The 23,429-nt window shown below is 45.9% G+C and overlaps 2 protein-coding genes across 6 annotated transcripts in view; one reads left to right on the top strand and one right to left on the bottom strand.

The window, feature by feature from the left end:
- Positions 1-14,386, top strand: part of LOC109895991 (THO complex subunit 5 homolog) — a 28,420-nt gene extending 14,034 nt beyond the window's left edge. For 3 of the 5 annotated variants that reach the window (XM_020490151.2, XM_020490152.2, XM_031829958.1), the window contains exons 12-20: positions 4,662-4,770; positions 4,853-4,954; positions 5,077-5,173; positions 5,278-5,389; positions 5,936-6,039; positions 6,265-6,352; positions 6,489-6,604; positions 6,744-6,934; positions 14,109-14,379. In XM_020490151.2, the coding sequence (XP_020345740.2) occupies positions 4,662-4,770; positions 4,853-4,954; positions 5,077-5,173; positions 5,278-5,389; positions 5,936-6,039; positions 6,265-6,352; positions 6,489-6,604; positions 6,744-6,934; positions 14,109-14,172 (983 nt within the window). In that variant the 3' untranslated portion in view covers positions 14,173-14,379. Of the gene's footprint in view, positions 1-197; positions 285-4,661; positions 4,771-4,852; positions 4,955-5,076; positions 5,174-5,277; positions 5,390-5,935; positions 6,040-6,264; positions 6,353-6,488; positions 6,605-6,743; positions 6,935-14,108 lie in introns of all 5 variants that reach the window. The other 2 variants (XM_031829956.1, XM_031829957.1) reach the window with 2 other exon arrangements.
- Positions 14,387-16,942: 2,556 nt separating this feature from the next.
- On the bottom strand, positions 16,943-22,497 carry LOC109895993 (neurofilament heavy polypeptide-like). Its single transcript, XM_020490153.2, has 4 exons — positions 21,684-22,497; positions 19,736-19,935; positions 19,529-19,653; positions 16,943-19,337 (listed from the first exon to the last, which is right to left on the bottom strand). The coding sequence occupies exons 1-4, from the start codon at positions 22,468-22,470 to the stop codon at positions 17,627-17,629; spliced, it is 2,823 nt and encodes a 940-aa protein (XP_020345742.2). The 5' UTR covers positions 22,471-22,497; the 3' UTR covers positions 16,943-17,626.
- Between the last annotated feature and the right edge of the window lie 932 nt (positions 22,498-23,429).

Raw genomic sequence — 23,429 nt, 5'->3', positions numbered from 1 at the left:
ATTCCCTGTCTTAGGTCAGTTAGGATCACCACTTTATTTTAAAAATGTGAAATGTCAGAATAATAGTAGAGTGATTTATTTCAGATTTATTTCAGCTTTTATTTATTTCATCACATTCCCAGTGGGTCAGAAGTTTACATACTAATTGAGTGTATTTGGTAGCATTGCCTTTTAAATTGTTTAACTTGAGTCAAAAGTTTCAGGTGTCCTTCCACAAGCTTCCCACAATAAGTTGGGTGAATTTTGGCCCATTCCTCCTGACAGAGCTGGTGTAACTGAGTCAGGTTTGTAGGCCTCCTTGCTCACACATGCTTTTTCAGTTCTGCCCACATATTTTCTATAGCATTGAGGTCAAGGCTTTGTGATGGCCACTCCAATACCTTGACTTAGTTGTCCTTAAGCCATTTTGCCACAACTTTGGAAGTATGTTTGCGGTCATTATCCATTTGGAAGACCCATTTGCGACCAAGCTTTAACTTCCTGACTGATGTCTTGAGATGTTGCTCCCCCTTTTTCCTCCAAACATAACGATGGTCATTATGGCCAAACAGTTCTATTTTTGTTTCATCAGACCAGAGGACATTTCTCCAAAAGTACGGTCTTTGTTCCCCATGTGCAGTTGCAAACTGTAGTCTGGCTTTTTTATGGTGGTTTTGGAGCAGTGGCTTCTTCCTTGCTGAGCGGCCTTTCAGGTTATGTCGATTATAGGACTCGTTTTACTGTGGATATAGATACTTTTGTACCTGTTTCCTCCAGCATCTTTACAAGGTCCTTTGTTGTTGTTCTGGGATTGATATGCACTTTCCGCACCAAAGTACGTTCATCTCTAGGAGACCGAATGCGTCTCCTTCTTGAGCGGTATGACGGCTATGTGGTCCCATGGTGTTTATACTTGCGTACTATTGTTTGTGTAGATGAACGTGGTACCTTCAGGCATTTGGAAATTGCTCCCAAGGATGAACCAACATTTTGCAGGGCTAAAAAATTTTTTCTGAAGTCTTGGCTGATTTAATTTAATTTTCCTATGATGTCAAGTAAAGAGGCACTGTTTGAAGGTAGGCCTTGAAATACATCCACAGATACACCTCCAATTGACTCAAATGATGTCAATTAGCCTATCAGAAGCTTCTTGTCATGCACAAAGTAGATGTCCTAACCGACTTGCCAAAACTATAGTTTGTTAACAAGAAATTTGTGGAGTGGTTGAAAAACTAGTTTTAATGACTAAGTGTATGTAAACTTCTGACTTCAACTGTATATGACTGTTAGAAATGGATATTAATGGTGGTGATAAGGATTTTGTGGTGCAGTGTATATGGTGATGGTTAAGTGCATAGATTGAACAAGAATTGTTAATTTAGTGTAATCAACAACCCTACTAAGGTTACGCAATGTCGCCTCGTCTCTGCAGTCAGACAGAACCCAATGGCACCCTGAGAGACGGACACCCAGACACACACTCACTCTCTCACAAATATACACAAACACATACGCAGCTTTTACTGCTGCAAACTGCCAAAAGCTGCTTCATGGTTTAGAGCAGTGGTTCCCAACCTTTTTCAGTTACTGTACCACCAACTGAATCTTCTAAAATACCCGCTGTGGATAGGCCCAGTACCCCCCATGGGTCCTAGTACTCCTGGTTGGGAACCACTGGTTTAGAGGACAACAGAGAGCGTGAGAGGAGGCTGATGTAAATGTGCTTAAAATAAGGTGTGAGTGCTGCAGCGCTACAGTGCTGCCAGCTCCACACACACACACTCACACATACCATCCTCTCCTCCCTGCCTGCAGCGCAACATCGCTGCCAGCTCCACACACACACACACACACACACACACACACATACCATCCGCTCCTCCCTGCTTGCTTGCCAGTGGATTGAGTTACGCCTGCAATGCAGAACATCCCCCTCCCCTCTCACCTCATCCCCCCTCCTCTTTACCGTCTCTCCCTCCCCTCCTCCTCTTCTCCATTCCCCAGTTCCTCTCTCCCTCCCCTCCTCCTCTTCTCCATTCCCCAGTTCCTCTCTTCCTCCCCTCCTTCCCCTGTCAGCAAGATAATGCCTCACTTCATCCTATATAGTACTTGTGAACTCTGTTTTTGGCTGCTATGAAGCCAGGGCTCTTCTATTTTCAAACCCTAGCGCCAGGATTGGTTATTTACCTGTCGTATATGAGCTCACTTGCGCTGAAGTGGGAGGGGTGGCAATATCTGAGGTGTGTCCTTGAAAACGTACGCCGAAGTGGCAATTTCATTATGCGCTGGTAGGGCTATTTAAGACCAACCGAAAGCTGGTCTTAGCGCTAACACTGTTGGTTATGGCATGGATTTTAACATGGGTTATGGCATGGATTTTAACATGGGTTATGGCATGGATTTTAACATGGGTTATGGCATGGATTTTAACATGGGTTATGGCATGGATTTTAACATGGGTTATGGCATGGATTTTAACATGGGTTATGGCATGGATTTTAACATGGGTTATGGCATGGATTTTAACATGGGTTATGGCATGGATTTTAACATGGGTTATGGCATGGATTTTAACATGGGTTATGGCATGGATTTTAACATGGGTTATGGCATGGATTTTAACATGGGTTATGACATGGATTTTAACATTGGAAGTGCAGCCTATCTAGCCGTGAAGCACAGTGCCCATATACACATGGAACAAGAGATGTGCTTTTTGTGCCCATAAACCTTGTATTTAGAAACACAAACTCGTGTTTTTTCCCCCCTCTCAATGAAGGCTGTTTTTTCCCCCTGTCCAATTCATTCGTCAAGTTGTCAAGACTGTTGATGAAGAGTTTGACTCATGAGTCCGCTTTGAAATGAGTCTTAATCACCAAAGTTTGGTGGCAGCAAAACAGTGAGCGGACATCCCCTTTTTATCTATGTAGGCGATTGTACATTATTTTAGCCAGCTCATGTTATTATTTTGGATGTGCTTAAAATACCCTCCATGTAAGCTATATGCCCATCATGGAACGAGAGATGAGATAATCCAGTGACCCTTATATTCAGGCTACCCTTACGCTACTATAATGAAAGCTAGTTCAACAGCTATGCGTCTGCTGTCTTCCTTATCCTGGCCATTCATTAGCCACGTAGCCTTTCCACAAAGGGTTTCTATATGATCTACTCATGAAGCTTTTGCCGTCATGCTTTTGCGTTATTCACAATTCACATAGGTCTACCTGCCGTGCATCCTCCATTCTACTTTTATCCACCCCCATTTCCAAAGACAGCCTCTTGTCCAGTTACCAAAGACGCGCTCCTACAAACATATATTAAAATGTTAATTCCTATAATGCCATATCCACTGTAGGCCTTGCTTATTGAGAATGTGCCTCACATACAATTTACAGGAGCCTATAGTATTTTGTTATTTAAGGAGAAGTGCGATGCGTAAAGGCCTATACTTGTTGAAGCCAATTACAACAACGTTGACTGTCAACACTCCAAGCATATTGAGCAAACACTAGATGTTGCTCTTACTCATTACTGTAACCTATGCTATTTGATAAACTGTGGTATCAATCCACAATGGACCAGGATGAGAGTATTCCTTGCGCCCCCCCGCAGAATTGGAGTTGATGACAACGCAAAGACCGTCAGTAACCTACAGAACTTGAGACAAACACATGCAGTATTAATCCATGGAACACCTTGATTGGCCAGTGAGGGGCCAAGCCTTTGTCACACCTACAACTTGTTTATTCATCAAAACCCAGCCCTTTCGCACCACCACTAGCTGTTGCGTTCATAATAACGGCTGTGAAAATTGCACAAATATTTGACCCATCAACCTATAGCGCTACCGCTAGCACCTAGATTTACCTTATACGTTAGGTTTGTTAAAATAGAGCCCTGAGTAACCGTGTCATAGCTAAGAATCTAGTCATCCTGTGTTAATTCACATTGACATCACCCGTGAACCGGTTCGTGCCTAAAACATTCTCCTTTCAGGCTGCAAAGTCTTCAATTTCCTCAACTTTATTTAATGCAGAGAAGATGGAAAAAACAGGGAAACTATGCATACTTTCCTTTATAAAAACATCATTTTCCACCATCATGCTAGAGTGGCTAAATGCTTATCCCAGATGTTGCATATGGCATTCAGCCAATCAGGTAACAGCAGTCTGTTGTTCACCACTGAATGAAAGCGGGCGCCACATCAGAAAGTAGCATGTCTAGGCGTTAGCTACTCTAGCATGGTGATAGAAAATGGTGTTTCATAAAGTACGCATATTTTCCCTGTTTTTTTTCTTCTGCCTTCTCCCCATTAAATACAGTTGAGGAATTTGACACCTTTGCAGCCTGAATGGACAATGTTTTAGGTACAAACCAGTCCACGGGGGATACAAGTGTATTGCTGGCTGCATACAATGCTTTTGAACGCTAAGATTGCCATCTCTATATTTCCATCTGCCGGCCTTTGGGCTGTCTTGTGGCAGATACAGTTTTCCATCCACGATACATGCGCACACACACACACACACAATGTCTCATCTCCCTGTTTGCAGTTTTCCATCCACGATACATGCACACACACACAATGTCTCATCTCCCTGTTTGCTAAATAGCCTATTATGTATATATTATGAATAGATCGCATCATACTAAGTGAACCCCTGTCCCTCTGTGTCTAGACGGCAGTGTGCTGCATCTGTTCTTCTACTACCTGATGAACCTGAACATCATGACTGTCAAGGCCAAAGTCTCCACCGCCACAGATCTCACTGGAGCCATCAGCGCCGGGTGCGTGCGTGTGCTTGCGTGTGTGTGTGGAGTTTGGGGAGTGCGTGTCTGTCTGTCTTGTAATGATTCTATATTCTGCCAGGGAGCTGTTAAACTCTGGCACGCTGCTCAACTGCCTGTATGCCAATGACCAGGGGTGCGAAACGCCCAACCCCTCTAATCGCTACCAGTTTGATAAAGTGGGGTAAGGATGCTGTCCTAAAGCCCAACACCTATATACACAGTGTGTACAGTTGCTTCAGTATCAGTACAGATATTGTTTAATTGTAGGATCAGTATTAATTGATATAATTTGTGTTATTGTAGGATCAGTTCATTTGGAGACTACGTGGCAGAACTGGGTCATCCCTACCTGTGGGTGCAGAGTCTGGGAGGACTGAAGTTCCCCAGTGATGCCCCAGAGGTGTGTGTGTGGCCCTCCCATTGCATTTAATGAAGTATCTGCTGCTATGGTGTGCTTCTTTCTCTCCGTGTGTGTGTGTTTTAAGCCTACCGTGTGTGTTTCAGGGTTTGCATGCAGGCAGTTCTCTGAGTGCCAGTCACATGGAAAGCACCATGAAGCTGCTGAGAGGACGAGTCCTGTCACGCCTGGCCCTGCACAAACAGTTCTCTTCACTAGGTATACACACGCCTGGCCCTGCACAAACAGTCCTCCTCACTAGGTATACACACGCCTGGCCCTGCACAAACAGTTCTCCTCACTAGGTATACACACGCCTGGCCCTGCACAAACAGTTCTCCTCACTAGGTATACACACGCCTGGCCCTGCATAAACAGTTCTCCTCACTAGGTATACACACGCCTGGCCCTGCACAAACAGTTCTCCTCACTAGGTATACACACGCCTGGCCCTGCACAAACAGTTCTCCTCACTAGGTATACACACGCCTGGCCCTGCACAAACAGTTCTCCTCACTAGGTATACACACGCCTGGCCCTGCACAAACAGTTCTCCTCACTAGGTATACACACGCCTGGCCCTGCACAAACAGTTCTCCTCACTAGGTATACACACGCCTGGCCCTGCACAAACAGTCCTCCTCACTAGGTATACACACGCCTGGCCCTGCACAAACAGTTCTCCTCACATTTCTCATCACTGGGTACACACACACAGACAATAAAATACATGTTTAAGGTATTGTATGCGTGTGTGTTTTTCAGAGCACAGTATTGTTCCAGTGTCCTGTGAGTGCAAGCACCTGTTCCCTGCAAAGGTTCTCTCTCGCCTGGCTCGCTGGACTACCATCACACACCAGGAGTACACGGTACGAACACACAAAACACTTCCTCACATTTTGTTTGCTGTCAACACAACCGAGGAGTACACAGGAGGTACACAACTTTGACTACAACTCAACCTCACACTCAATATAACAATTTCTGACTATCATTGTAGCTGCTGTGTAGATGGTGTGGCTATAAAAGGCATTGTGGTTTAATTAAATAAACCATATAGTTTACTATTCTTTGTGTTCTCTCTCGCTCTATAGAATCTGGTGTTCACGCAGCATGTGTCAGAAGCAGGTCTGGCTCGGGAAACTGACCTCTTCTTCATGGCCGTGTTGGAGAGAGGAACAGGTAATTACCAGGGGTTAAAGTGATGATTCACTACGTAATATATTAAGACATTCCTGAAGAATTGGAGGCCTGTCTGCTTTGTTTGGACAAATTCTTTAGAAAAGTCAGGGAAATAAGTTATCTTTTTCCCTTCCAGCTCGTCTTCAGGCTGCGGTGTTGTTGAACCCCCGTTACCCAGTCATTTCTCCTCTCTTTGCTGTCTCAATCAGCTGGAAGGGGGAGCGCAGTGGACGTACTGACGACAACCTTCGAGTGAGTATACACACCCATCACACACTGTGAATACGAGACGCTATCACAGGGGAGGGCAAATCTATATGTTGTTATGCCCTTTGATGTTAGTGGTTTGACACTCACCGGCTGTGATTGACACATCTAACCCCTCCCCCAGGCCATGGAGAGTGAGGTGAACATTTTCAAATCAGAGCTCCAGGGGCCCCGCCCAGGCCACCAGCTGCTGACCAATCAGGTAGCTCGTCTGGGTGTCTGTCTGGATGTGTACCTGGAAACTGATGGACAGGACGACAGCGTGGAGGGACCACGGGAGTTCCCCAGAGAGAAGATGTGTCTACGCACTGTCAGGTACACGTACACACACAGAGTTGGCGCCGATCGACATGGCCGTCCTGTTTCTGGCTCCTAAGCAACTTTGCAGTATATATTTTTGTTGTTGTTCTCACATTATTAGCCCAGAGTGTTTTTTGCATTATTACACACAGCCAGAAATAACTTTTGGATATCAGAGCGGCAGTAACTCGCCAGCGTTTCGACCAGAAATACGACTTTCCTGAATTGGATCCTTTGTTGGTACCCCCCAAAGCAATTTTACTTATCCCAGTGGCTGCTCCAAGATGCCGCCAGTGGAGAAGAGGTATTTGGAGTGGAGGCGGGCACACCATCCACCGCTTCTGAGTATATTACTCGCTAATGTTCAGTCAGCTGGACAATAAAGTAGACAAGCTCAGGGTGAGGATCTCCTTCCAGAGAGACTTCAAGGACTGTAACATACTCTGTTTCACGGAATCATGGCTCTCTCCGGATATACTGTCCCCTTCCATATAGCCAGCTGGGTTCTCAGTACATTGCGCAGATAGGAATAAAGAACTCTCAGGGAAGAAGAAAAGTGGGGGGTGTATGCTTCATGATTACCTACTCATGGCGAAATTGTGGTAACATACAGGAACTCAAGTTCTTTTTTTCACCCGACGTAGAATACCTCACAATCAAATGTTGATCGCATTACCTCCTAAGATAATTGTCTTAGGAGGTAATCGTCACAGCCATGTATATTCCCCCTCAAGCCGGTACCACGACGGCTCTCAAGGAACTACGCTGGACTTTGTGCAAACTGGAAACCGCATATCCTGAGGCCACATTTATTGTAGCTGGGAACTTTAATAAAGCAAATCTGAGGAAACGCTACCTAAGTTTTATCGACATATACTCACGCTTCAAAAACTCTGAAACATTGTTTCTCTTCCTTCCAGGATGGCTACAAGGCCCTCCCCGCCCTCACTTCGGCAAATCAGATCACGACTCCATTCTGCTCCTCCCTTCCTATAGGCAGAAACTCAAACAAGAAGTACCTGTTCCACGGTCTATTCAACGCTGGTCTGACCAATCGGAATCCATGCTTCAAGATTGTTTTGATCACCAGGACTGGGATATGCTCTAGGTTGCCTCTGAGAATAACATTGACCTATACGCTGACACATGGTGACTAAGTTCATCATGAAGGAAATAGGGGATGTTGTTCCAACTGTGACAATTAAAAACTATTCAAACCAAAAACCGTGGATAGATGGCAGCAATCGCGCAAACCTGAAAGTGTGAACCACCGCATGTAACCACAGCAAGGTGACTAGGAATATGGCTAAATAGAAACAGTCCAGTTATGCCCTCCACAACGCAGTCAAACAGGCAAAACGTCAGTACAGAGACAAAGTGGAGTCGCAATTCAATGGCTCACACACGAGATGTATGTGGCAGGGGCTCCAGACAATCTGCGATTATAAAGGGAAAACCAGCCACGTCGCGGACACTGACGTCTTGCTCCCGAACAAGCTAAACAACACCTTTGCCCAGTTTGAGGATAACACAGTGCTGCCGACACGGGCCACTCTCAAGGACTGGGAGCTCTCGTTCTTTGTGGCCGACGTGAGTAAGCGTATTAACCCTTGCTTGCCTACCGGCCCAGGCAGCATCCCTAGCCGTGTCCTCAGAGCATGTGCAGACCAGCTGGCTCGAGTGTTTATGTCCACCATTATTCCTGTACTCAAGAAAGTGAAGTTAACTGAGCTAAATGACCATTGCCCTGTAGCACTCACTTCTGTCATCATGAAGTGCCTTGAGAGGTTAGATAAGGATCATATCACCTCCACCTTATCTGACACCCTAAACCCATATCAATTTGCATACCGCCCCAACAGATCCACAGATGATGCAGTCTCTATTGCTCTCCACACTGCCCTTTCCCACCTGGACAAAAGGAACACCTATGTGAGAATGCTATTCATAGACGACAGCTCAACGTTCAACACCATAGTGCCCTCAAAGCTCATCAATAAGCTAAGCACCCTGGGACTTAACACCTTCCTCTGCAACTGGATCCTGGACTTCCTGACGAGCCGCCACCAGGTGGTAAGGGTAGGTAACAACACATCTGCCACGCTGATCCTCAACACAGGGGCCCCTCAGGGGTGCGTGATCAGCCCCCTTCTGTACTCCCTGTTCACTCATGACTGCACGGCTAGGCATGACTCCAACACCATCATTATATTTGCCGATGACACAACAGTGGTAGGCCTGATCACCGACAACAACGAGACAGCCTACAGGGAAGAGGTCAGAGACCTGGCCGTGTGGTGCCAGGACAACAACCTCTCCCTCAATTTGATCAAGACAAAGGAGATGATTGTGGACTACAGGAAAAAGAGGACAGAGCACGCCCCCATTCTCATCGACTGGGCTGCAGTGGAGCAGGTCGAGAGTTTCATGTTCCTTGGTGTCCACATCACCAACAAACTAACATGGTCCAAGCACACCATGACAGTCGTGAAGCGGGCACAACAAAACCTATTCCCCCTCAGGAGACTGAAAAGATTTGGCATGGGTCCTTAGATCCTCAAAAGGTTCTACAGATGCACCATCGAGAGCATCCTGACTGGTTGCATCACTGCCTGGTATGGCAACTGCTTTGCCTCCGAGCGCAAGACACTACAGAGGGTAGTGCGAACGGCCCAGTACATCACTGGGGCCAAGCTTCCTGCCATCCAGGACCTCTATACCAGGCGGTGTCAGAGGAAGGCCCTAAAAATGGTCAGACTCCAGCCACCCTAGTCATAAACTGTTCTCTCTGCTACCACATGGCAAACAGTACCGGAGCTCCAAGTCTAGGTCCAAGAGGCTTCTAAACAGCTTCTACTCCCAAGCCATAAGGCGCCTGAACATCTAGTCAAATGTCTACCCAGACTACTCGCATTGCCCCCTCCCCTCTCCACACCAAATCAAATGTATTTATGTAGCCCTTCGTACATCAGCTGATATCTCAAAGTGCTGTACAGAAACCCAGCCTAAAACCCCAAACAGCAAGCAATGCAGGTGTAGAAGCACGGTGGCTAGGAAAAACTCCCTAGAAAGGCCAAAACCTAGGAAGAAACCTAGAGAGGAACCAGGCTATGTGGGGTGGCCAGTCCTCTTCTGGCTGTGCCGGGTGGAGATTATAACAGAACATGGCCAAGATGTTCAAATGTTCATAAATGACCAGCATGGTCGAATAATAAGAAGGCAGAACAGTTGAAACTGGAGCAGCAGCACGGCCAGGTGGACTGGGGACAGCAAGGAGTCATCATGTCAGGTAATCCTGGGGCATGGTCCTAGGGCTCAGGTCCTCCGAGAGAGAGAAAGAAAGAGAGAAGGAGAGAATTAGAGAGAGCACACTTAGATTCACACAGGACACCGAATAGGACAGGAGAAGTACTCCAGATAACAAACTGACCCTAGCCCCCCGACACATAAACTACTGCAGCATAAATACTGGAGGCTGAGACAGGAGGGGTCAGGAGACACTGCCGCTCTCTGTTGTCATCTATGCATAGTCACTTTAATTAATTAACTCTACCTACATGTACATACTACCTCAACTAACCGGTGCCCCCGCACATTGACTCTGTACCGGCTCCCCCCGTATATATATATTTTTTTACTGCTCCTCTTTAATTACTTGAGTTTGAGTTTATTTTATTTTTACAGGGACAGTGCACATTAATCAACGTTTCAGTAAAAGTGCCGGTTTTAGCCAGCCAGCTCATTTTCAACCACAGTCTCTGGGCAGGTTATTAAAAACAATTACAATATAGACAATCATTGAGCAGTGAGCACACGCAGAGCAACATAGGACAAGCAAGACATAGCATACAGACAGAGCAACATAGGACAAGCAAGACGTAACATACAGACAGAGCAACGTAGAACAAAAAGCAGTAAGACAAAATGGTGTTTCCACACCTCACAAGCTACAGACAACATGGAAAGCGGCAACACACAGCTAGGGATTATGATCACAAATCTGATTGGCATTTAGCCATGTCTTCATGCATTTTGTGAAAGTGTGATATGTGGTGCAGTTATGTGTGTCTGATGGCAGTGTATTCCAGACATGGGAAGCTCTCACAGAGAAAATGGATTTACTAAAGGTGCTTTTCCTTAAGGGAAATATACAGTCACCTCTCATGGCAGACCTTGTGGATCTGCTGCCATATGTTTGGGTTTTCTGTTTAACAAAAATACTGAGTGGAAGGGGAGCCATTTAGGATCTTGAATACAAGACATGCATCGGTGTATTGCACAAGATTTTCCCAACTCAGGAGCTCATGCTTTCTGAGGATGTAACAGTGATGATGGCTATTGGGCTTCCTATCAAGCACTTTGAGAGCCTGTTTGTAGAGAGACTGAATAGGTTTTAATGTTGTACAGCAAGCTTGGGCCTAACTAGTCAAGCAGCATGTTAAGTGGGGGAGTATCGTAGATTTGAAGTACAGTTTTGATACCTCTGTAGTCAAACAATTTCGTATAAATCGGAAATTAGCTAGGTTGAATTTGGAATTTGGTTTTCACATGCTTTTTAAAAGAGAGGTTGGAATCAAGTATGATGCCAAGGTACTTAAAATCAGATACCACCTGGAGCTTCTCCCCTGACACATAGACATCTGGCTCAGTAGCATCTGTTGCTCTCTTTGTGAAGAACATGCAAACAGTTTTTTCACATTAAGATGCAAGCACGAGTCACTGAGCCACTTTGTAACCTGGACCATTACAGTAGAGCTAAGAGTGGGCGACAGCTCATTGCTCACTCTGACACACTGAGTTCTGCCTTCAAGGTATGATTTCATCCATCTCAAGACATCGGGGGAAAAGTTGATCTTGGACAATTTTGTAATGAGAATCTCATGGTTAACAGTATCAAAAGCCTTCCTTAGGTCCAGAAACACAGCCCCAACAACGTCCCCTTTGTCTATCTTGGACATTTTCCAGAAGAAAGCAGTTGGCCGTTTCTGTGGAGTGTTTCACTCTGAAGCCAAACTGCATGGAGTGTAATGTGAAGGGGCTGTTGTTGAGGTGGGCAATCAGTTGTTCTGCTACACACTTTTCAACAACCTTTGAAACCACAGGTAGTATACTAATAGGCCTGTAGTTACTCACGTCAGCAGGGTCGCCCGATTTAAAGATGGCCGTTATTATGGCCTACCTCCATACCCTTGGAAACACCACGAGACCAATAGATGTGTTGGTGACCTTAGTAATGGGGCCAATTACTTGTTAATTTTATCTTCTATCTGTATTTTTTTAAACTGTACTCTCGGTTAGGGTCTCGTAAGTAAGCATTTCACTGTAAGGTCTACACCTGTTGTATTCTGCGCATGTGACTAATAAAATGTTATTTGATCAATTGACACACAATACCCCATAATGACAAAGCAAAACAAATGTTTCGTATTTTTTTATTTTTCACATGTATTAAAAATAAAAAACAGATGACATGTAAATAAGGTTTCAGACCCTATGCTATATGACTCGAATTTAAGCTTTGGTGCATCCTGTTTCTGTTGATCATCCTTGATGTTTCTACAACTTGATTGGAGTCCACCTGTTAAAATAATTGGATATGATTTGGAAAGGCACACACCTGTCTATATAAGGTCCCACAGTTGACAGTGTATGTCAGACCAAAAACCAAGCCATGAGGTCGAAGGAATTGTCCGTAGAGCTCCGAGACAGGATTGTGTCGGCACAGATCTGGGGAAGGGTACAAAAAATGTCTGCAGCATTGAAGGTCCCCAAGAACACAGTGGCCTCCATCATTCTTAAAATGGAAGAAGTTTGGAACCACCAAGACTCTTCCTAGAGCTGGCCGCCCGGCATAACTGAGCAATCGGGGAAAAGGGCCTTGGTCAGGGAGGTGACCAAGTACCTAATGGTCACTCTGACAGTGCTCCGGAGTTCCTTCCTTTGTGGAAATTGGAGAACCTTCCAGAAGGACAAGCATCTCTGCAGCACTCCACCAATCAGGCCTTTATGGTAGAGTGGCCAGACAGAAGCAACTTCTCAGTAAAAGGAACATGACAGCCCGCTTGGAGTTTGCCAAAAGGCACCTAAAGGACAAAATGATCTGGTCTGGTGAAACCAAGATTTAACTCTTTGGCTTGAATGCCATGCGTCACCTCTGGAGTAAACCTGGCACCATCCCTATGATGAAGCGTGGTGGCAGGGACTGGGACACTACTCGGGATCAAAGGAAAGTACAGAGGGATCATTGATGAAAACCTGCTCCAAGAGCGCTCAGGACAGACTGGAGCAAATGCTCACCTTCCAACAGGACAACAACCCTAAGTGGCTTTGAGTGGCTTTGGGACAAGGAGTGGCTTTGGGACAAGCCTCTGAATGTCATTGAGTGGCCCAGCCAGAGCCCGGACTTGAACCCAGTCGAACATATCAGGAGAAACTAGAAAATAGCAGTGCAGCAACATTCCCCATCCATCCGGACAGAGGATCTACAGAGATGAATTTGAGAAACTCCCCAAATACAGGTGTGCCAAGCTTGTAGCGTCATAACCAAGAAGACTCGGTCTGTAATGCTGCCAGGTGCTTCAACAAATTACTGAGTAAAGGGTTTGAATACTTATGTAAATGTGACATTTGTGGGATTGCTGCATCAGATGACCTGGCCTCCACAATCACCCGACCTCAACCAAATTTAGATGTTTTGGGATGAGTTGGACCGCAGATTGAAGGAAAAGCAGCCAACAAGTGCTCAGCATATGTGGTAACTCCTCCAAGACTGTTGGAAAAGCATTCCAGATGAAGCTGGTTGAGAGAATGCCAAGAGTGTGCAAAGCTGTCATCAAAGGGTGGCTACTTTGAAGAATCTCAATTATAAAATATATTTTGTTTTGCTTACAACATGATTCCATATGTGTTATTTCATAGTTTTGATGTCTTCGCTATTATTCTACAATGTAGAAAAAATATAAAAAATAAAGAAAAACCCTTGAATGAGTGTGTCCAAACTTTTGACTGGTAGTGTGTGTGCGTGCGTGTATTAGATATTACTGCACTGTTGGAGCTAGGAACACAAGCATTTCGCTACACCCACAATAACATCTGCTAAATATGTGTATGCGACCAATACAATTTGATTTGACTCTCTCTCGCTCTCTCAAAATATCTGACAATGTGTTTCTCTCTGGTTGTGTTTCAGGGGTCCGAACCGTCTGAAGCCATTCAAGTACAACCATCCCCAGGGCTTCTTTAGTCACCGCTGACCTCTCCTTTACCCCTTTCCCTTCACCCTGACCCCCTCACCCCAGATCTCTTACCCTACCTCGAGGCTTCTTTAGTCACCAGTGACTCCTGAATTTACCCTCTGTCATGCCCCTGCCCTCATATCCCCATATCTTGTTTGTTTAACACACTGTTTGACACATTCTGTGTGTCGGTTGGTTAATAAAAAGCTAGTGATCTTGTTTGGATCTGCAAGTTCTTTGTCTTTTTTAATGTTATTCTTCACTGCTGACTGATTTATGCTCACTTTTATTCTACTATGAATGATCTCTTAGCTAGTACATATTTATTTCCTCATCTCTCCCTGCCATCCCTTTTTCTCCTCTCTCTCTCTGCATCAGATCACATTGTTATGTCCTTTATTATCATGGCTCAGCACTTCTCTAAGATGACTCATTCCTATGGGTCCTGGAAAAACAGTGTATACACTATCACACACACTTAGAAATGTGTTCCCTATTCTGTATTTATAGTGTAATAAGAGCTGATTAATTGTTTCCTATGTATTTACAGTAAGAGATGATTAAATGTGTTCCCTATCCTGTACTTGCAGTGTGGCAAGAGCTGTTGAATAATACAGGACCACTTGATTATTGCTCTGGATGTAATCTGACATTAGTGCAGCATCACAGAGCCCCAGTACTGCTCTCTCCTACAGGACAAGCTTGCCTCTGTTAGGATGTAGCCGAGGTGTTTTGTGGGTTCCATACCATGGTGATCATTAGGGGAAGTGGTGTTCTGAGGATGTTTTTGCTGCAGGTTGTGTCTCCTGTTGATACCCAGTCATCCATCAGACATAAATAGATCTCATTACAACACCAAGGAGAATGATCATCAGGAAATAAATCAAGGAGAAACTTAACGTGCGTGATGATATCCTGTCAGAATTCAGGGAGATTCAACACATGGCCAAAGGTATCTGGACACCTGTTTGTCAGAGGCATTAATATGGAGTTGGTCCCCCCCCTTTTCTGCTATAACAGCCTCCACTCTTCTGGGAAGGCTTTCCACTAAATGTTGGAACATTACTGCGGGGACTTGCTTTCATTCAGCAAAATCGTCATTGTATGCTGTAGTGTTAAGATTTCCATTCACTGGAACTTAGGGGCCTTGCCTGAACCATGAAAAACATCCCCAGACCATTATTTCTTCTCCACCAAACTTAACAGTTGGCACTATGCATTGGGGCAGGTAGCGTTCTCCTGGCATCCTCCAAACCCAGATTTGTCCGTTGGACTGCCAGATGGTGAAGCATGATTCATCACTCCAGAGAATGCGCTTCCTCTGCTCCAGTGTTCAATGGCGGTGAGCTTTACACCTCTCCAGCCAACTCTCTGCATTGCGCGTGGTGATCTTAGGCTTGTGTATGGCTGCTCGGCCATGGCAACTCAACGAACAGTTCTTGTGCTGACGTTGCTTCCAGAGGCAGTTTGGAACTTGGTAGTGAGTGTTGCAACAAAGGACAGACAATTTTACGCGTTTCAGCACTGAGCTGTCCTGTTCTGTGAGCTTGTGTGGCCTACCACTTCACGGCTGAGCCGTTTTTCCTTCTAGACGTTTCCACTTCACAATAACAGCACTTGACCGGGGGCAGAAATTTGACAAACTAACTTGTTGGAAAGGTGGCATCCTATGACGGTGCCACTTTGAAAGTCACTGAGCTCTTCAATAAGGCCATTCTACTGTCAATGTTTGTCTATGGAGATTGCATGGTTGTGTTCTCAATTGTATACACCTGTCAGCAACTACACAGCATATCACAACCACTGTCCCCCAGTGCAGTTGACTAGTGTTGTTTCCATGATGATTATGGACCACTGTGTTACATCAAGGAAATGACAGAGAAACTGATATCAAAGTCAACAATATACCTTTTTCTGTTCAGAAATAAAGGGGGTGTTTTTTAAGCACTTCTCATACTGCGCTCTATCTTTTGCAGCAATTGCATAGATCTTCAGATTAGCGTGTGTAGATTCTTCCCTGGCTGGGTAGGTTACTGCAGTATCTCTACTTTATGGTTACTGTTGTAGCAGGCTGGCATTGTAGAGCAGGTACAGTGTGTGTGAGAGAGAGGGAGAGGTAAAAGAAGGGAGAGGTGAGATAAGGAGAGACCTAACCAAAGGACAAGAGAGAGATGTGAAGGGGCAGATGTATTCTCTAGGTCTAGGATGTTGTGTGGAAGAGGGGAACAGTTCTGTTCAGGTAGCTCTATTCTCCAGACCACCTCTGGATGTATGTATGAGCCCAAGTTAGACGATGTCAGAGCAGGGAGTGGAGGGGAGGAGAGAGCGATGTTGGGAGGGTGCTGCAACACCAGTCACTGCACCTCTCAGCCGCAATGCAGCACAACACACACACACACACAGTGTTTTAGGAGACCCACACCCCTCTCACACCTCAACTTCCTCCCTCTCACACACACCTCATCTTCCTCACCTCCACTGTGCTTCTCTTCATACCACCTTAGCACTCAGACAGTGTACTGTTCAGAACTGTTCCTTTCTTTGTAGTGTGTATGCTGAAATGTACATGAGAAGAACATGACAGAAGCTATAGCATTTACGTCATTTAGTTCAGTATCTTAGTACTGTACCAGGAAATGATCTATTTTACCGAGCTAATTTGTCTCTCTCTAAGTGAGCACATCAGATCAAGACCATCACAGCAGCCATCAGTATCATTCACACCAGAGTAATACAGTATCTCTTTGCATTTGTATTAGAGTAATATAATAATGACAACACACAAAAATATTTTGGTTTGAACCTTTATTAGTTCATCAGTTTGTATTGCATACTCTCAGCAGTTTATACATAGCACAGTCATCCCTGACTTCAGAGTTCTCCTCACTGGCCTAGGTATCATTACTGACCACAGCACAGTGAGTCAGCACAACCATCAGACAGGGAGCTGTTTAAGATGCACAATGAGCAGGTTTGTAGTCTTTCTCTGCTTTTTATAGTTGTTAATATAATATACACATTTATATCTTCATAAATATACACATACAGTACAATATATTGATCTGTCACAATCTTTTATAGACATTTGTTGACATTGCTACCCTTGAAGGCTTTAGAAGGTACATGGCCCTGTGCTGTGCTCCCAGCCAAGGCAATGCTGCTGTTTTAATGCACTTGTTATTATTGACGGGCAATCATATAGACACAATTCAGATAGAGTTTAGAGCATTCTGCATTCACTACAGTCATAGATTAGAAGAAGCATCATATCAGGGTTGAGTACCCGGGGGATATTAACTAGAGAAAAGCTATTGCTTTGTTTGTTTACTGTTTGTCTCCTGCTCTGTTCTGCTTCCCTTTGGCTTCCCTTTACAAAGGCTGTTCAGGGCTTCAGTAGCTCCCCCCCCCCCCCCCCGATAGTTATTTGGCATCTCTCTCTCTTCTCCTGGCTCATATGTAGCGTGTTAGTGACTCACTTCTTGGCTTTCTCGTCTTTGACCTCAGTGCTAGAAGATTTCTCGTCTTTGACTTCAGTGCTAGAAGATTTCTCGTCTTTGACTTCAGTGCTAGAAGATTTCTCGTCTTTGACTTCAGTGCTAGAAGATTTCTCGTCTTTGACTTCAGTGCTAGAAGATTTCTCGTCTTTGACTTCAGTGCTAGAAGATTTCTCGTCTTTGACTTCAGTGCTAGAAGATTTCTCGTCTTTGACTTCAGTGCTAGAAGATTTCTCGTCTTTGACTTCAGTGCTAGAAGATTTCTCGTCTTTGACTTCAGTGCTAGAAGATTTCTCGTCTTTGACTTCAGTGCTAGAAGATTTCTCGTCTTTGACTTCAGTGCCAGAAGATTTCTCGTCTTTGACTTCAGTGCCAGAAGATTTCTCGTCTTTGACTTCAGTGCTAGAAGATTTCTCGTCTTTGACTTCAGTGCCAGAAGATTTCTTGGCCTTCTCTGCCTCCCCTACCTCCTTTGTATCCTTTGCCTCTTTACTGTCAGATGCTTTAGAGGCCTCCTTCTTGTCCTCCTTCTTATCCTCCTTCTTCACCTCCTCTTTGGGCTCTGCTTTCTTCTCCTTTGTGCTCTCTGTTTTCTGTGGTGATTCTTTGGGTGCAGGCTTCACCTCTACCTGGGGTGTGTCATCTGTTTTGGCTTGTTTCTCCTCTTCTCTCTTAGCAGGGCTGTGGCTCTCCTTGGCGGGGGCGGGCTTTTCCTCTGCAGGCTTGACCGGGGTGGCAGCAGGGGGGGCAGGTGTTGGGGTCTCAGTCTTGGGATTCTCATCTGGCTTGCTCTCCTTGGGATCTGGTTTGTCTGTCTTCTCCTCAACCTTCTCCTCTTTAGGCTGGCTCTCACATTTCTCCTTCTCCTTGGGTTCTGGCTCTTGTTTCTTTTCCTCCTTTACAGGCTGGGGTTGTTCCTTCTCTTTCTTCTCCTGCTTGGCCAGTTTGTCTTCTGCAGGGGGCTTGGCCTTCTCCTGGATGGGGGACTTGGATTCAGGAGACTTTGGGAGAGGGGATTTGGGAGGGGGAGACTTAGACTCTGGGGATTTGCTGGGGGGAGATGTAGATGTTGGTGATTTCACAGCTGTGGGAGATTTGGGGGCGGGAGATTTGGCAGGTGATTTGGGGAGGGGAGATTTGGCTTGGGGTGATTTGGATTCAGGTGATTTGGGGGCGGGAGATTTGGCAGGTGATTTGGGGAGGGGAGATTTTGATTCAGGTGATTTGGGGAGGGGAGATTTTGATTCAGGTGATTTGGGGGCAGGTGATTTGGGCTGGAGGGTTTTGGGGGGAGATTGGGGAGGTTTGGATGGAGAAGAAGCAGCCTTTTCAGGTGACTTAGACTTCTCTTCCTCTTTCTCCTCACCTGCCTCCTCTTCCTCTCCCCCGTTATCCTCAACTCCCTTTCCTTCTCCCTCTTCTGCCTCAGCTTTGGTCTCATCCTCTTCCTCCTCCTTTTCTCCCTCTTCCTCTTCCTCCTTCTCTTCTTCCTTTTCTGTCTCCTCTCCCTTTTCCTCTTCCTCATCTTCTGCTTCCTCTGTCACCTCAGTGACCTGTGTCTCATCCGTCTGTTCCTCCAGTATGACTGTGTCTGAGAGCTCCTCCCCCTTCAGCTTCAGGTGGGCAGAGGAGTAGGAGTACAGGCTTGGCCCAGGTATGAACCGAGTCTCCTCCCCTTCCAGCAACTTCCTGTTTAGGGGAAGAACACAGGAAGTACAGTCTGAATTGTGTGTGTCAATACAGTCTCCTGTTCAAAAACATATCAGTAATTATTCTGTGATAATCATGTTTTTTCCACAAGAGCAGGGTTTATTTAGAGATCTGAGTCTGCATGAGTGCACCAACAAAGAAATATACCCCACCCTTAACCTCTGACCCACCTGTAGGCTGCTATCTCTATGTCCAGAGCCATCTTGACGTTCAGCAGCTCTTGGTATTCTCTCAGCTGGCTGGCCATCTCCCACTTAGTACTCTTCAGTTCACCGTCCAGCTGACGAATAGTCTCCTACACACACAAATGTTGGTGAGAAATGCGTGCCAAAGTGCAGGGAAAGAGAAGAGCCAGACTGGCAGAAGAGTGTACGTACCTGTAGTGAGTGGATATCTCCATGGTGTCTGTCCTCAGTCTCCATGCATTGTCTCTCCAGGGAGTCCTTGGTTCCTCTGAGGGTCTCCAGTTCGATGGTGCGGCTCTGCAGCTGCCGTCTGTACTCTGCTATCTCATCCTGGGCACCACGGATCGCATCTGTGTTAGAGTGAGCTGCATCTGCCAACCTCTCCATACGCACTACAGGGGTTTGGGAGAGGTGTGAGGTTGGGGAACAGGGTCAGAGACAGGGTTTTAGAGGTCATAGAGACAGGAGCTATAACAACCCTATACTCTCAGATAGTGTCCTTTCCTTGTATCCTCTCATTGTCTCTTTTCCTCCGTGACCACCACAGAGGTCGGTCATTGAGAACACAAATCCTCTCCTCCAGGAGTAACCTTGACAGTGTCTGTCTGTCTGTCTGTCTGTCTGTCTGTCTGTCTGTCTGTCTGTCTGACTCAGCTACAGGACACTGAACAACATGCTGCCAGACTCAGCCGGACAGCTCCATCACAGTCGGCTTCAGAGCTACAAAGAGGGGGAATGGTCACTGGTAGGAGGACTGTTGACTCAGGGAGGTGGTGGTCCAGTACAAATCAAGCCATGCACAACATGTATCCATCCATTCAGAGAGTTTAACTAAGGTCTCTAATCCTAATTCTAGCACCAACACTGGTACATAACATAGTTAGGACACAATAGCATTGCTTGTGGATCTATGGGGACAGGTCATGACCCTGATGGCTGAGCTAGAGGTGGAGGCCTGCATTAGCCCTGATCTTATTGTTATTGCCCTCTGATCTCTTCTATCAGGTAGAGGCAGTAGCCCTCAGGAAATTATATAATGTTATGAAGGTTAGAAAACATACACAACCCTCACTGGAAACCACACACACAGGGCCACAACATCCTCAAACACATAATCACCAAACACAGGCAAACCCCCACAGTCACATTAATAGAAATATAATCCATTGATTCTATTTCTATGGTCACATTAACATGCTATATACACACTGTACTCAGACGCCCCCTATACATGTCATCTCACCCTGCGGCGTCTGACTCTGCAGAGGAGCGCTCCCCTTGTGGTAGGAACATGGCATGACACTCAAGAGACTGCAAGTTATAAGAAAAGGTAGGACGGTGAGATAAGATACGTGACTTTGAGTTGCAAAATATACCTGATTATGGAGTTAATGCGTGCATTCACCAGGGCCACGTCGGGAATGATTGAGAGACATATTTAATATCGTATGATGTAGGGATTGGGGGGGGGGGGGGGGTTCTTGGCAAGATACATTTCCAAGGACACTAGAATGCGGCATCAGTGTTTCTAGGGACCTAATAGTGCTGACTCATAGTTGCCTGCGGCAGGAATGCATGATCAGACAGAGCACCAATAAGGCTTTCAAAACAGGACTGTAAGCAGGCACAAATTTACACCAGACAGAACACTTTCTCCTCTCCATAAAATAAACCAATAGGCTATTTCACCACATTATTCACATCTTTTATTTTTCTAAATGCAATCAGAGCCTATAATTCCATAACTATGAATGGTTCAATTCGATACTACTCTTGGGTAACGCAAGCTGTCATTACAGTCATTGGTGCGCACTAGATGATGTTTATGCAGTGATTTAACTGAATATATAGCCTCGAGTCTAATACAGTTAGCGTCAAATGGTGACCTTACAACGAATCAATGTCCCAAATAGGTTTGATAATAGCCTATAGGCCATGCACCACTATGTACCAAGAGCCTATTTGATAATAAAAACAAACGAGATCCAGCCAACTCCTCCAAAGTTCAGCACCATGGACAGCAAACTGCACCGTAACATCCGAGCCCTAAAACTCTATAAACCAGGCTTTCTCATACTGACTGACACATCGCTGAGTAATACTAGGTAAAGGTAGATTGATATAAAGTTGCGCCTCTCACCTTTGAACCATTCCTCCGCGTGCGTTGCGCTCTTGGTCGCGTGTCCATCCAGCTGAGCGCGGATCTCCCGCAGGGCGTTCGTGACGTCCGCCTTGATTGTGTCTCGAGCCTCGAAGCTCACCTGTGCACCCTGGATCTGTGCTAGCAGCTCCGCCACCTCCTCCTCGTGGTTCTTCTTCAGGAACGCTGCTTCTTCCTGCAGTGCGCTCAGCTTCTTGTCCAGCTCTAACCGTGCGAGCCCAGACTCATCCACATACTTGTTCATTAGGCGTGCCTTGGCTTCCAGCTCCTCCCTGCTGCGTGCCTCGTCCTCGAGCCTGGTCCGCACATGCTGGATATCCTCTTCCAGGTGGTCTTGCTCCAAGAGTGCGCATGCCTTCTCCCCGGTCAGCTGCTGAACCAGACCCCTCAGGTTCCCCAGCTCGCGCTCATAGTGCTCTCCCACGGTAGCGCGCCCAGTCTGGCTCTGTCGCAGCGCAGCCGCTTCCTGCTCCAGATTCGAGTTCATCAACTCGAGGTTCCGCACCTTGTCGATGTAGCCGGCGAAACGGTCATTGAGTGTCTGCAGAATCTCCTTCTCGTTCCTCCGAGTCATGTCGCCGTTAAAGATCTCCAAGCTGTCGGCGGAGGGTGTCTGGCTGTAGGTCTGGCGGCGGCGCTGAGAGGTCGTCCAGGGCTGGGAGTGGAAGCAGGAGGAGGAGAGGGAAGCGGCAGGCCGGGCAGAGAGGCCCTGTGGTGCCCTGCGGTAGGAGCCGTGGCCGTAGAGGTGGTCCAGTGGGTAGCTCATCTCTAAACCGGATGCAGACTGCGGCAGGATGGAGTGAGGTGAGCTTTTATACCGCGGGAGGAGAAACTCACAACTCAGCATGGACACTCTCTCTCTTTAAGAATACATCATCTTCGCTATCGTCATGCACCACTCCTTCCTCACACAGGCTAACTACAGAAGAACAGCATGATACTTGAATTTTACCCAATGTCCAATTGACATTAGTCAGTCACTTACATGATTTACACATGATGTCTAATAACTTCTGACCGCAAGAATCTTGTCGGGACATTGGGTTTATGCAGATGGATGCTTAAACTAGATATATAGTAGGAACCATCTGGGTAAGGATCCATCTGTGTAAGAATCCATCTGTGTAAGGATCCATCTGTGTAAGAATCCATCTGTGTACGGATCCATCTGTGTAAGGATCCATCTGTGTAAGGATCCATCTGTGTAAGGATCCATCTGTGTAAGAATCCATCTGTGTAAGGATCCATCTGTGTAAGGATCCATCTGTGTAAGGATCCATCTGTGTAAGAATCCATCTGGGTAAGGATCCATCTGTGTAAGAATCCATCTGTGTAAGGATCCATCTGTGTAAGAATCCATCTGTGTAAGCCCAATGTCCCGACAAGATCCTAGCTGTGGTCTGAAGCTAGGTGCCTGAGTGTGCACAATGCATCAATATGATTGTGCAATCTTCGTTACAGTAGACCAACATAATTATATCCACAACACCATGTTCACTTCATGAAATATAGCTGATGTATCATTTCCATTTTAGGTTTCAATTATTTTATTGTGTTTGGACTAGGCTGGAAGTTTCATGTGGCGCTCTTCATTCTCTCTGTCAGTGCTCTGTGAATACATTACAGTGTGTGTAAATGTGTGTGGTTCTGTCAGTTGGCCAGGTGTGTGTCCCAGGTGGGTTGTATCAGGATAAGGTAAGACCCAGATGCAGACCGTATCGAAGT

The sequence above is a fragment of the Oncorhynchus kisutch genome, linkage group LG8 (genome assembly GCF_002021735.2).
Source record: "Oncorhynchus kisutch isolate 150728-3 linkage group LG8, Okis_V2, whole genome shotgun sequence".
NCBI lineage: Eukaryota > Metazoa > Chordata > Actinopteri > Salmoniformes > Salmonidae > Oncorhynchus > Oncorhynchus kisutch.
Note: the sequence above shows the minus strand (reverse complement) of the source record. Positions and strands in the feature narration are given on the sequence as shown.